Source organism: Alexandromys fortis, unplaced genomic scaffold (assembly GCF_014885135.2).
Source record: "Alexandromys fortis isolate MF-2015 unplaced genomic scaffold, M_Fortis_MF-2015_v1.1 scaffold_7, whole genome shotgun sequence".
NCBI classification, from domain to species: Eukaryota; Metazoa; Chordata; class Mammalia; order Rodentia; family Cricetidae; genus Alexandromys; species Alexandromys fortis.
Genome location: NW_026067920.1, coordinates 3,600,913 through 3,616,078, shown reverse-complemented (window position 1 = coordinate 3,616,078; position 15,166 = coordinate 3,600,913). Strand labels below are relative to the sequence as shown.

General features: G+C 41.2%; 1 protein-coding gene across 3 annotated transcripts in view; it reads left to right on the top strand.

The window, feature by feature from the left end:
- Htt (huntingtin) overlaps positions 1–15,166 on the top strand; it is a 146,220-nt gene that overhangs the window by 98,793 nt on the left and 32,261 nt on the right. For all 3 annotated transcript variants that reach the window (XM_050140892.1, XM_050140891.1, XM_050140893.1), the window contains 7 exons: positions 2,596–2,803; positions 8,618–8,759; positions 10,819–10,998; positions 11,115–11,291; positions 11,529–11,605; positions 12,771–12,909; positions 13,766–13,888. In XM_050140892.1, coding sequence (XP_049996849.1) covers positions 2,596–2,803; positions 8,618–8,759; positions 10,819–10,998; positions 11,115–11,291; positions 11,529–11,605; positions 12,771–12,909; positions 13,766–13,888 — 1,046 coding nt within the window. The remainder of the gene's footprint in view (positions 1–2,595; positions 2,804–8,617; positions 8,760–10,818; positions 10,999–11,114; positions 11,292–11,528; positions 11,606–12,770; positions 12,910–13,765; positions 13,889–15,166) is intronic.

Sequence of the window (15,166 nt, the reverse complement as noted above, 5' to 3'; positions counted from 1 at the left end):
ATACCTTTATGTCCAAAAAGGGCATCAGCTCCCACTATAGATGGTTATGAACCACCATGCAATTGCTGGAAATTGAACTAAGCCAGTTCTCTTAACTGCTGAGCCATCTCTCCAGCCCCCTCTATATGCATTTTAAGTATGTGCATTTTATGTTCATACCTTAGAGTAAAAGGTAGTTACTTACCTTAGGCTTTATTCAACAGGACATATTCTGACTTGTCTATACTGGGCTCTGGTGTCCTGGTGTTAGACAAGCAGATGTGTTTTGTGCCTTTGTGGAACTTCACAGCCAGTGGGGCGGGTGGTACACCAATACACACACGGATCTAGGAAGAGATGAGCAGTTTATCAGTAAACAGTTTCTGAGGGTTCCTGGTATACTCTTGAAGTGTGCAGCAGAACCAGCCTTTGGACTATGAAGAATAGACAAGAGAAATGGAGTTGAAAACAGGGTAGGGAGAAAAACAGGCTAGGCTGCCCAGGTGAGCCATGGAGAAAGAGACATTATATGGACTGCACCCTTTATTTGATGGCATCCTTAGAACATTAAAGTGCCAGAATTTAATTTTGATAATGGATGCTAGTTTCAAACTATCTTATTTCCTAATACTGATTTTTTTCTTTTTAAACATATTGTTTGTTATCTAAAAATTTATTTACTTGTTTTGTTTGTATGAAACAGAGAGACAGAAAGGTCATGAGCCATGTCAAGGTGTGCACTTAGAGGACAACGTCTCAGGTGTCTGTTCTCTCTTTCCACTTTGTTTTGAGGTAGGCTCTTGTTTCTGCTATTCCACTGCCAACAAGAGCCTTTCATCAATCCTTCAGTCTCTGCCTCACATCTTGCTGTAGGAATTGGATGTACACCACACATCTGTCATGAGTTCTGGAATTGGAAATCAATCATCGGACTTGTGCAGCAAGGATTTTAACCCACTGAGCCATTGCCCTGGTCCTTAAAGATCTTTTGATTTATGCTTCACTGACCACTCTAGCAAATTGAAAGTTAAGAAAGTATGCCTGTTTATGAATAGTGATTGTGTTTAGTATGTTGGTCATTTAATATTTTCCATTGATTGGATTTGCTACCTGAAGAACTTTCTCTTGCCTTCTTTGGATGGCAAATGTCTCTGCTGTGTCACTTGGTAGACTGCCAGATAGTTTGGGTACTTAACCTCCAGTTGCTGTAGCTTCTCCTTTTTTTCTTCCTTCAAAAGCCTTCTTTCCTTAAAAAAAAAAAAAAAAAAAGGAAATAAAAACACTCAAAGGAGTATTTTTACTGTGTGTCGGTGTTGTCCAGCAAAACTTACAGTAAAATTGATATGCATCATGTCTGTATAGACACAGTGGCCTTTAGCTGCCCCTGTGACTGAATAACTAAAATGCAGACAACATGCTTAAAGTACTTTGTGATTTTGTTTAATTTTAATCCACTTAAATGGCTTCATGTGGTCAGTGGCTTCCCTTTTGATACAGCATATGTACACCGTCTGGAAGAACCTGCCATGGCTAGATATACAGGGCTTGCCCTTGTGCCATTAAGTTTTATATAAATGTTTATGTGACAGTAGGTGGAAGAACTACTGTGTTTAGGTATTTGGTTGGTTTCAAGATAGGGTTGAAATAAATCAGCTATACTTTTATAAAGATATATTTAGCTCTCTTGACAATTGTCCTCCTTGCTTTGATAGCCCCTTGTGTTTCTGCCCCTAGATTCTCAGCCAGCCAGAATTGTAAGATGCCATTCTATCTGCTGCCTGTGGCTCAGTTCTATGTTCTCCCAACTGTGGCCTGAATCCTTTGCCTCCATGCTGGCTAGTTCTTTCTTGACCACTTGTGTTGAGGATTCCACAGCAGCTGTTTTGTACTCCTAGAGAACAAGGCAGTGCCAATCAGCAGAGGGACAAAAAGTGAACTGACGGGGGCTGGAGAGATGGCTCAGTGGTTAAGAGCATTGCCTGTTCTTCCAAAGGTCCTGAGTTCAATTCCTGGCAACCACATGGTGGCTCACAACCATCTGTAATGAGGTCTGGTGCCCTCTTCTGGCCTGCAGACATACACACAGACAGAATATTGTATGCATAATAAATAAATAAATATTAAAAAAAAAAGTGAACTGACTTATTAATAAGTTTAGTGTCTGTTTCTGATTAGAAAAGTTGGAGTTTGGATCTTGGGAAAGGGCTTATGAGCGATGTGCTTATTGTACAAAGTATGAAGACCTGAGTTTGGATTCTCAGCACCTCTGTAAAAAACCAGGCATGATTTCTACAATCCTAGCAGGCAGCTGGAGATACCAAGATCTGTAGGGCTCACTGGCAGCAGTCTTATCTAATCAGTGAACCAGAGACCTTGTTTCAAAAAATAAAAAATAAGATGGAGAAGCAATATTGACCCTACATGAACCTCTAACTTCAACACATATGTACTCAAGTATACACATGAGCACATGTACATACACAAAAGTCACAATTCTCTAAGTGCTAAGTGCTATATTCACATAAATGTGGGAAAGCATATGACCTGGTATTGGATCATGATGAACAGTAGAGGCATTCCCCATAATCTGTTTTACCTATTTTTGTTTGGTTCTAGGAATGTTTCGGAGAATCACAGCAGCTGCCACTAGACTCTTCACCAGTGATGGCTGTGAAGGCAGCTTCTATACTCTAGAGAACCTCAATGCACGGGTTCGATCCATGGTGCCCACGCACCCAGCCCTGGTACTGCTCTGGTGTCAGATCCTGCTGCTCATCAATCACACTGACCACCGATGGTGGGCAGAGGTGCAGCAAACACCCAAGTAGGTGCACAGCTTCCCAGGCCCAGGCCCAGGCAGCAGCCCAGTGTTTGGCCTGAGGCTTGGCTGCCATGAGGGCGTTTTTATTTTCCATTCTTCGTGAAGCTTTGTAAAATTTTAGCATCATATAAATCTTTCTTTCTTGGGTACTGTTTTGTAGGGAAATGTGGTCTGGCTACAGGCATTCAAACTCAACAGCTGCTTTTTCACTGTGATTTTCTTTGACAAATTCTTTGACACTGTTCCATCATGTGGGCTATGCTTGTCAGGCTCTATCCCTCCTGCTACGTCCTACAGCTTTCGTTGGTTCCACAGCCAAACATGTTGCAATGTCTTAACTTTGTTATGATTAAATGTGTTCTGGGTATTCTTAGATAATGAAGGAATTATTTAGCAAATTTTGAAACTGATTGGAAGTATTTTATTAATTTATTTTTATTATTCAAATAAACTTTCTGGTTGTGGGTGGCCCTCTATTTTGCAAAGAGTTTTTAGGCTTAAATCTTAGCGTTCAGGTACTCACTCAAATATCTGAACATGTTTGGAAATAAAAAGCTGTGAGCCCTGATGAATCATTCCTTAGTGTAGTTTTGGTCAGCTTATTAGTCTTTATGGGGGGAAATTCCTTAAGGAAGAATATATAGGTGAGGTTAGCTCCTCTGCTTGATGAAGGGAGACCAGGGGCTCCCAACTTTTACATATCCTTGTTGGGAGCATCATTGCCTCTTTGCTGTGCGCTCCTTATGATGGTGTCTCCAAAGAACATAGAAATGTTACTTTCTGCCATCACATGGGACCACCTGGGGAGGCACCCACAAGATCATTTGAACTGCTTAGAGAATCTCTTAAGCCTGACACATTAATGAAGCATTGTAAGACCTAGTGGACACTAAGCCTAGCTCTCTATTTCTCATAAGTACATGTAGATCAGCCTTGAAGCTGTTTAAAACATTTTAGTGCAGGAAGCTGCGAGGGACTAGGAGTTTGCATATATTCCAAGCCTCTGCTGCTAATACTGCTACCCCACAGACTGCTCTGAGCACCAGGGTGTCTCAGCATCACCAGTGTTCATTCCTTTCTTCTTTCTTTTGCAATTTTTCCTGTTCATTTTTTTAATTTAAAAGAATGTTTTTAAGTTGAAATAGAATCACATCACTTCCCCACTTTTAACTACCCTCCCTCAAACCCCTTCTCCATGCCCCCATTTTCACATCAGTAACTTCTTTATTATGTTTGTTACATAAATATATGTGGTATGTATTATGTATGCTTATATGTGTATGCACAAGTAATATATAAATGGGAGAGGCTAGTTCTCATCCCAGCAGTTATTAGCTACCTATAATTCTTTGTCTAGGGATGAGAGCCTATGATAGTTCCCCATCTACATTATATACTGTATGCATATACATGTTATAATGTATGTACATGGAACAATTACATATATGTTACATAATAGAATTATTACGTTATATACATGTTACTGCCTTTGTTGTGGTCTTGTTTATGCATACGTTTTTCTCCTAGACTGCTTCACATCAGACTTTTTGGTATTCTGGCTCCTACAATCTTTCTGCCTCCTCTTCCATAATGTTCCCTGAGCCACAGATATGGGAGTTGTAATGTAGATGTATCCACCAGGACTGGGCTCTCCACAATCCATTGATCTCACTTTGCATTGTGTCTAGTTGTGGTTTCCTATGATTGTCTCCATTTGTTACAAAGAGAAGGTTCTTTGATGGGGATGGTAACTACAAATTGAAGCTCAGAACTGGGTGTGGTGGCCTATATCTTTAATCTCAACCCTCAGGAGGCAGAGGCAGTTAAATCTCTGTGAATGCAAGGCCAGTTTGGTCTACAGACTGGTCATAGCAAGTTTGAGGCCAGCCAGGGTAACACAGTAAAACCTTGTCTTAAAAACAAAACTGGCAGCTCTGACCAAAGGTACTTACCGCTAAGCCTGATTACTTGAGTTCAGTCCCTAAGACCCACATGCTAGAAAGAGAATTGATTCTTACATGTTGTCCTCTGACATCCACAGGCACACTGTGATGCACGTGCACACAAATAATTTCTTTAAAGACTTAAAAAAACTGGTTTTGTCATGGAATATCTTATTTTCTCCATCGATGGTGATTGAAAGCTTTTCTGGGTATAGTAGTCTGGGCTTGCATCTGTGGTCTCTTAGTGTCTGCAGCACACTGTCCAGGACCTTCTGGCTTTCATGGTTTCCATTGAGAAGTCAGGTGTAATTCTGATATGTCTGCCTTTATGTGTTACTTGACCTTTTTCTTTTGCAGCTTTTAATATTCTTCTATATGTTTTGTGTTTTGGTTATTATATGGTGAGGAGACTTTTTTTTAATCCAGTCTATTTAGTGTTCTGTAAGCTTCTTGTAGGGATATCCTTCTGTAGGTTGGCAAAGTTCTCTTCTATAATTTTGTTGAATATATTTTCTGTGCCTTTGAGCTGGAGTTCTTCTACTTTTACCTTTTAGGTTTGGTCTTTTCATGGTGTCTCAGATTTCCTGGATGTTTTGTGTTAAGAATTTATTGGATTTAATGTTTTCTTTGGCCGATGAATCTATTTCCTCTATAATATCTTCAATACCTGAGATCATCTCTTCCATCTCTTGTATTCTATTGGTTATGCTTACCTCTGTAGTTCCTGTTCACCAAGATTTTCCATATCCAGAATTCCCTTTGTTTGTGTTTTCTTTATTGCCTCTATTTCAGTCTTCACATATTGAACAGTTTAAACTGTTTGCTTCACCTGTTTTATGTTTTCCTAGATTTTCATGGGTTTCTTTGAGAGATTATTGATTTTTTCCAATTTTTTTTTGTGTTTTCCTGCATTTCTTTAAGGGAATTTTTCATTTCCTCTTTAAAGGTCTCCATCATCCTCATAAAGTTACATTTAAAATTGTTTCTTCTGATTCTTCTGGGTTAGGATGATCAAGTCTTCCAGTTGTGTGACCACTGGGTTCTGGTGTTACCATACTGTTTTTTAGGTTGTTGAATGAATTCTTGCATTGGCTCCTACCCATCTCTTCCTTCAATTGGTGCCGGCAGTGTCTTTACCTCTTGGTCCAATCCCTGCAGTGGCTATCTGTGTCTTTGAGAACTGTTCTTTGCTCTGTACTGTCCCTGTCCATGTCTCAGGGAGCCACTGAAGTCTCTCTTGGTTTGCTCTCTTGGTCCTCTCTGTGTTTCAGAGTTCCTCTGAGGTTGCAGGGGAATTGGAGGATTTGGGGGCAGAGCTTGTAGCTTGCAGGGTCTGATGGGTCTAAATGGATGGGGTGGGGGTGTTGGAGCAGCCTACCTGCGGGAAACTTGCACCTGACTGGCTGGAAAAGCTGAGGCAAGTGGGGGTGGGGCCTGAGGTTTTGCCCCCTTATGGAGGGCCTAGAAAGTGGGATGTCCCACTGGGTAGGTGGTCATTCAACTCTTGGTCCTCTCTGTGTAGTAGCAGGATGTTTTTCAGAGTTCCACTGAGGTTGTGGGGTAAGGGGGATAGGAGGGTTTGGGGATAGAGTGGGACTTGTAGCTTGCAGGGTCCCATAGATGGGGTGGGCGTGTTGGAGCAGCCTGCCTATAGGAAGCTCACCTGCTGGCTGTCTAGAGAAGCTGAGGCAGGTCGGGGACTGGCCCGGGGTTTTGTCCCAGTATGGAGGGCCTACAGAGTGGGGTGCCCCACCTGGTGGGTGGTCACTCACCTCTTGGTCCTCTCTGTGTAGTAGCAGGCTGTGTTTCAGAGTTCCACTGAGGTTGGGAGGTACTTAGAGCTGTAAGAAATGGGGTCATAGATATTTTCTTTTCATTTTTATTTGTGGGGAGTGTTTGTATGCACGTGCTTGCCTTAGCCCACATGTGGAGGTCAGAGGATGACTATGAGGAGTCAGTCCTCTCCTTCCATTGTGGAATCTAAGGATCAAACTCAAGTTGTCAGGCTTGTGCAACATGTACTTTTACTTGCTGGGTCGTGTTGCCGGCTCAAGAGGGGGTTTCTAATGATAGAGACAATGGTCCCAGTTATCCAAAAGGGCTACAGATTTGAGTGTACAGAAGAAGCAGTCGTGAGTTGGTGAATATGAGATTTGGCTACAAACATTGATTTTATTGTAGTGTAGTTATTGACAGTCTTTCAAAGTTGAAATTACAGTTTCTTTTATTTTTATTTTGTGTGCATTTGTGTTTTCCCTGCATGTATGTCTTTGTGAGGGTACCAAATCCCTAGGAACTGGAGTTACAGACAATTGTGGGCTGCCATGTGAGTGCTAGGAATTGAACCCAGATCTTCTGGAAGATCAGCCAGTGCACTTAACCACTAAGCCACTGTCCAGCTCTGAAATGACAGTTTATTCCCCACCCCCATATATTAGAATGAGAAGGCCATCACTTCTGGGTCCTTAATGCAGTATTCTTCAGAGGAGCCTCCCCTGGCTTTTCTTCATTTGTTGAGATCACAAGATCTGCTCCTAGGTAGCTTATACTCCTCAGTGGCAAGGTCATAATTGAGCATATTTGTGTGATGATTTGATTAATATCTCTCTTTTTTATGTTTGCTGTTATATTCTTGTCAGGGCCATTTTCTATTCAAACCATAACTATGTCTCCTGCTAATTTCCTAATTGCAAATTCCCCATATTATCCTTCAGAAGTTCTTTACTCATAGCTGTGAGTATAAGTTACAAAGCTCCAACTGAGAAAAGAGCAAGTGTTCGGTGTAATAGTTTCTTAACTGACACAGGAAACCTGTTAAAATGCCTTTTGTACATCTGTAGTCAGATACAAACAGTATCATTCCAGGCAGTTCCCTCTTGTCTCTTTAGCCATCCCTCCCCCATCCATGATAAGTTCTGATCCATGCATACTGTGTGCCCAGAGTAGAATTCCATAGTCAGCTCTGCATCTGGTTATTCATCAGCACCGTATGTGTAAAGTTTATTCTTTTGGTGGTAGTGATGTATGATGTCTTCCTTGCACTTGCTGAGTAGTATCCCTCTGTAGATGCACTAGTTTACTCAGCCACTCACTAGTTGAGGAGCAGAAATGTTTGGCAGCTTTAACAAGACTTTATCCTATACAATATTTTATCAATTGTCTCTTAGTACTGAGGAGTTGCAGGATTGGTTAACACATTTCAAATGTGCTTGCCCTTCTGTGACCTCTGCCCCTGAGCAAAAGCCAGAGGGTGGGGTGGGATTGTGTCAGACATTATGTTTTAAATATTTGGCTAAAATCAAGAGTCTCCAGGGTTTTATTTAGAAAGAAGAAAGATGCAGTGAGAAAGGAGTACCAAGTGAAATAATTGATTTAGTGGGGAAGAAGCACTTTGAACAGTAGTTCCACAACTGGGACCTGCTTAGTAATATATTTGAAAATGAGCAGGGAAGTATGAAGTGAGACTTCTCTATGGCACCTGACAATAATTTTAGAACATGTAGAATTTAAAACAACAACAACAACAACTGATTCATTATCAAACATGACCAGTCTGAGTTCTGGAGTGGACATGGTAATTGGAATTGAAGCTTTGTAGTGGATTTTTGCTCTTCAGGCAAGCACTGTAATCATTTGCCTGCTAAACCTTCTTGTGTCCTTTAAGTGTTTTCGGGGAACAGAAGTCTGAGGTGCTTAAACACATAACACCAGTCTGATGTAGCAATGTTTGGAATAACTTGTGGGTTTGAGAAGAAAGATAAAGCATAGCCATTCAGTATTGTGTGTGTGTGTGTGTGTGTGTGTGTGTGTGTGAGAGAGAGAGAGCTTGCTGCTATCCCAGACACGTCCTCATTGCATCTCTCACTCCTTGTAGAAGGCACAGTTTGTCCTGCACGAAGTCACTTAACCCCCAGATGTCTGGTGAAGAGGAGGATTCTGGCTCAGCAGCTCAGCTTGGAATGTGCAATAGAGAAATAGTGCGAAGAGGGGCCCTTATTCTCTTCTGTGATTATGTCGTAAGTGTGAAAAATGTCTGTGAGGGTTGTTAAGGGAGGAGAGGACCACAGCATTTGCTGGGCAACCAGGCTATTCACTGCCCCACAGATAACATCAAACTGAGGAGATGTAACAATGTTTGATTTTTCTCTGGGGTTTAATTAGAACGACCTGGACCCATCCGCTCTTAAATTTCTAAGTTGATCTTCAAAGGCTTTCATTCCACTAGTTTATCACCAGGAACTTAGTGCCTGGCATATAGCTGGGCAGTTTTGTCTCAAGGTGTAGGCCAGGATGCCTTGAAACTCACAGTGGTCTCATACTCAGAAATATCCCTCCTTTTGCCTCCTGACTGCTGGGATTAAAAATGTGTACCACCAGGCTGGAGATGGCTCAAAGGTTAAGAACATTGGCTGCTGGCTGCTCTCTTCCAGAGGTCCTGAATTCAATTCCTGGCAACACCATGGTGGCTCACAACCATCTATAATGGGATTTGGTGCCCTCTTCTGGTATATAGGCGTACATGTGTACATAATAAATAAATCTTTAAAAAAAAAAAAAACTGTGTACCACCCTATCCAGCAAACACTACATGATTTTAACAAAGCTAAATGCACTGACTTTTGTGGGATTTTTGGCTGATTTTTTTCCGTTTATTTTGTAGGAAGGTGTTAAATGGATTTGGATTTCAGAATAGATTTTCTTTTGAGTACCACTTTTTAAAAACAATCACTTTTGTGAAATATTTAACAAAAAATAGCATCACCTATTTGATTTATGAAAACAAGTCTTCTTTAATCATATTTGTTTAAAATAAGTTACAATTACATTTTAATTTATATTTGATGATTTTTTAAAAACAAACTTGGAATCACATATACATTGCTATCATAGAGCAGAATGGTTTTTAAAAGTCTGAACCAGACTGGCAGTAGTGTCACACGCCTTTAATCCCAGTACTTAGGAGGCAAAGGCAGATGGATCTCTGTGAGTTCGAGGCTAGCCTGGTCTACAAAGCAAGTCCCAAGATAGAGCTGTTACACAAAGAAACCTGTCTCAAAACAAACACAACAACAACAAAAACAAAAATCTGAAACAGGGAAAAAAACATATTTGAGCCAGCTGTGAGCAGAGGTGGTCTTATGGTATCGGCACTTGAGTAATGTTCACTGTTTGTTTTCAAGCCAGGGTGCACTGTACAGAGCAGTCTATATGTTCATAATCCTCCCACCTCAACCTCCCGAGTATTGGATTGTAGGTGTGTGCCATGATATGCAGCTTAATATCCACCTTTTACTTGACATTCCCAAAATTGAAATAGTTTTTTACATTTTGTTCTGCTTTTGAGAAATAATATGATATAATGGTATTTTTCACAAAAGTATAAGAAAGAAAAATTTCATATGTAAATACTATCAAACAGTTCCAAATGGAAAGTTAGCCAGATGTTAAAATTGATCAGGTTTTGGCTTTTGTCTAGGATTATGAATTAAGGTGGAAGGACTGCATGTATTTTTAACTGTGGATATTATTTATTTTCTTTTAAAAAATTTCAAGTGAAACTTCTCCTGTGTTCTGGGGAGATCTATTTTTTGATTCAGCAATTCTATCAGCTCTGTGGCAGTTTGTGCCTCTTTTCTCCACTAACCATTGGAGACAAGAGTAGGTATGGAACAGCTGGTGCGAGGCTGGCCTACAGCCTGATGGCAAGCCCATTTACTTCAATATGCGGCTTCCTTTGTTCCCATGCATGCAAGCTCCACTAGCAGTGGCTGCACCAGACTGTTCACCTTACTCCTTGACTCTCCCAAGGAGCCAGTGCTTCTTTTGTTCATTCTGATGTGAGCCATTTGCTAGTGGCTCTGGGAGCTGGACATTGCCACTGGGGCTTGACTTCTCGTGGCCTCTGCCACACGACATCAGAGGTGCAAGGCTCTATAAATAGGTTTCCTTCCTTTCTCTCATGTACTTAGACACTGTCTTCACTGAACGAAAGTTTGTATTTGGAATTTGTTCTTTTCATACTCTTTCTAGCCTTCTTGTCTGATTGAAATATATCTTTTATTATATCTTTCCTAGTGTCAGAATCTCCATGACTCAGAACACTTAACGTGGCTCATTGTAAATCACATTCAAGATCTGATCAGCTTGTCCCATGAGCCACCAGTACAAGACTTTATTAGTGCCATTCATCGTAATTCTGCGGCTAGTGGCCTTTTCATCCAGGCAATTCAGTCTCGTTGTGAAAATCTTTCAACTGTAAGTCTTTAGCCTGCCAGTGTGCTTTCTCTGCCTTAAAAATGAAGCACTAGAATTTTGTCAGTACCAATTACCAGTCTGAGAAAAAATAAATTCTTGTTCCTTCTCAACATTAGCCAACCACTCTGAAGAAAACACTTCAGTGCTTGGAAGGCATCCATCTCAGCCAGTCTGGTGCTGTGCTCACGTTGTATGTGGACAGGCTCCTGGGCACTCCCTTCCGTGCGCTGGCTCGCATGGTCGACACTCTGGCCTGTCGCCGCGTAGAAATGCTTTTGGCAGCAAATTTACAGGTACAAGATGGTGGTTTATATAAAAACTTAGCAAGTCAATCAAAATATTTGGTCTATGGACCTGGTCTTGATTGGCCACTGATAGGAGCATGTATGCCATGTTTGTTATTCATGTATCTAACCAAGTGCTTCTAGTCTGTTCTTACTAATAGATATACTGTGCATACCATTTTATTCTTTTAAAGTGGGTATGAGATTATATGTGTCAAAATCCCTGATGTGTTCTTATATGTGTAGAGCAGCATGGCCCAGTTGCCAGTGGAAGAACTGAACAGAATCCAGGAGCACCTCCAGAATAGTGGGCTTGCACAAAGGTAAGGCTGCAGCATGGGATCCTGGCATTTGAGCTACCAGGGTATAAGGACTTGGTTATGTACAGGAACAAATAGCGAGACATGGGAAACTCCTGAACCTTATGGCTGTTGAAGGGATGGGAAGTGTATTTGTTGCCTCCACTCCTGACCCTTGATGAATGAGAGTAAATGCATAACTTAGTAGCTAGGTTAGAAGGATTAAACCTGAGAGCACTACCTGGCTCTTGGCACATGCACATTACATTTATGTCTTGTTAAGTGCCATCTCTTTATAACTACTCATTTGTTTAATTGTTTGAAAGTCTTTTAGAAGCCTTTATTAGAAACATTTCCGTCTGTAGTGTGAGCATAGTTCCTTGAGTTACAAGATAAATTAAGAAAATCTTTTATCTCTTCCATTGCAGATAGGGGTAGGGAACACACACATATGTACATCAGAAAGGGTGATTCTGTCCTAATTTTAGCCTTTAGAGAGTTTTTATGGTGATATTTCTTAATGGGGCAGAGTATAGTCGAGATAATTTTTCAGTCTTTAGAGCCACATGATGTCATTTGACATACAAAGTATCACATTGACTTTGGATGGTAAGAGAGCAAATTGTTATTGTGCTTGACTATAGACATAGTCATAGACCAAGATGAGAAAGATTATAATAATAATACATTGGACTAGATGAAATGATTCTTTTATGAAATGACATTCATAATGGAATAAACTGTATCATTATGGGGAAATAATTTGTACACTTGGGTGTTAGAAGAATTTATCTATTTCTCATATATTACAAGTAACACTGGCTAGAAATGTATAGCTCAGTGTTAGAGCACTTGTCTAGCATGCCCAAGCCCCTGTGTTCATTCCTCAATACTGTCAAGAAAAGAAAGAATAGAATAGCTTTGTTAGCTGTTATGTAGTGCATTGCCTAATAGAATGATGAGCATAAATGAAATTTCTGGAAAATATCAACAAGGTATAAATTGTGGTAATTTAAACTAACGAGGTCCTAAGTGTGCATCATGACTTTAGAATGTTCAAAGTATGTTTAACCTTGTTTTAAGAAGCTACTTCTGTTCATTGATTTTACATGTTTCTAGGAGCCATCTTTCTTAAACTGAGATTTCAAACTAAAGGACCAACTGTTCTGTGGGTTCATTTGTGTTTCAGACACCAAAGGCTCTACTCCCTGCTGGACAGGTTCCGACTCTCTACCGTGCAGGACTCACTTAGCCCCTTGCCCCCAGTTACTTCCCACCCACTGGATGGGGATGGGCACACATCTTTGGAAACAGTGATTCCAGACAAAGTAAGTGTCCTGTATATCTAAGTGTGCTGGCCGGGAACCATGTGAAGACAATAATAGCCTTTGTCTACAATGAGGGTAAGAGTAGATGTCAGTCTGCACAGGGCCCCTGATACTCCACTCAGGTTTATTAGCAACTCTGCTTGTAGATTAGAGTGGAATATGGATGCCATGAGGTCCTAATGAGAAAATGATGATGATGTGTAACTTTTGTGGAGGAGTGTGGGGTCTAGGTCAGGTGGCTAGTTGGCAAGTCAGGAGAAGTTAGTTGTGGCCCAGCGCCTATGACTGCAAATATTGTCAAGCACATGCTATCAAACTTGGCCTGTGTCCATCTCCCTGAACCTTCTACCTCCTATGAAGTGTTAACACCTCCTGCTACTAGGTAGTATATAATGGGTATAATAGGTTGTCACCTTCACCGTTCATACTTGAGAGTTAGAGATTGTTGGGACCTTGGGTGGGGAGGAGACGTGATTTTAGAAACCTGCAGCTCATAGAAGAAAGCATACGTTTGCCCCAGGCTTGATCTGGCTGCTGAGGAAGATGAAGCATAGCCATTCAGTATTGTGCACACTCCAGTAGAGTGTAGATGGCACAGTATCAAGGAGTGGGTAGAGGAAAGGTTGCTAACTCTCAGAACTTTGCTGAGTTTGCACGGACTGCTAGAAGTTCCATGGGTGGAAAAGAAGAGGGCATTCAGGCTCAGAACAACGGAGAGAAGATGCATGAGCTGTAAGCCCAAGGTGTGTCTGATGTCTGTACAGGCAGCCAGGGTCCCAGTGCTGCAGGCACAGCCCAGAGGAGCAGCCAAAGTATCTAACCAATCATGTTCCCCTTTTTTGCTTCTTTTTCCCAGGACTGGTACCTTCAGCTTGTAAGATCCCAGTGTTGGACCAAATCAGATTCTGCACTGCTGGAAGGTGCAGAGTTGGTGAATCGCATCCCTGCTGAAGACATGAATGACTTCATGATGAGCTCGGTAGGGCAACAGTGGGAGGCCAGGGAATCACCAGCTCTGCTTATCTTTTTGAGTTTTACTTGTATCTTAGTTAGGATTTCTATTGCTGCAATGAAGCAAGCACCATGACCAAAAAACAAATCGGGGAAGAAAGGGTTTATTTGGCTTATATTTACACATCATAGTCCATCATTGAAGGAAATCAGGACAGGAACAGGGCAGGATCCTGGAGGCACAAGCTGATGCAGAGGCCATGAAGGGGTGCTGCTTACTGGCTTATTCCTCATAGCTTGTTCAGCCTGCTTTCTTATAGAACACAAGACTATCAGCCCAGGGATGACACTACCCACAATGGACTGGACTCTCCCCATCAATCACTAATTTAAAAAATGCCCTATAGGCCTGCCTACAACCCAGTCTTATAGAGACCATTTTCTTAATTGAGGTTCCCTCCTCTCAGATGACTTTAGCTTGTGTCAAGTTGACATAAAACTATCCAGCATAATTTCTGTGATTAATGTATGGCAGTGTGTGGGGGACTTGAGTGTAGCAAGGGCAACATTAGGCAAAGCACATGGAGGCTCTAATAAAAAATGGCACATGAGGGGGCTGGAGAGATGGCCCAGTGGTTAAGGGCACTGCCTGCTCTTCCAAAGATCCTGAGTTCAATTCCCAGCAACCACATGGTGGCTCACAACCATCTGTAATAAGGTCTGGTGCCCTCTGCTGGCCTGCCGACATACACACAGAATATTGTATACATAACAAATGAATAAACAAATAAATAAATATTAAAAAAAAATGGCACATGAAAGCTATAATCCAGAATAGCACACCAGTACATGGGGAGTGAATAGGATGCTATTTCAACCAAATTGTATTCCTAAAGAGGAAAGTTGTTTTAACTTCATCTTTCATGTGTTTAAAGAAAATGAGTGGCCATAAGCTATAATCAGTCCATCATCATTTCATGACTACATGTGTTCACTGTAGTCTGGAAATTGATTGTTAATCGCACCTTTGTTTTAGTTAGGATTTCTAGTGCTGTGAAGAGACACCATTACCATGACAATTTTTATAAAGAATACATTTAGTTGGGTATCGCTTACAGTTTCAGAGGTTTAGTTATTATCATCATGACGAGAAGCATGGCAGCGTGCAGACAACCATGGTGCTGGAGAAGGAACTGAGAGTTCTGCATCTTGATCCACAGGCCACAGAAGATTGTGTGCCACCCTGAGAGTAGCTTGAGCATATGAGACCTCAAAATGCACTTCTTCTAACAAGGGGCTGGCTATA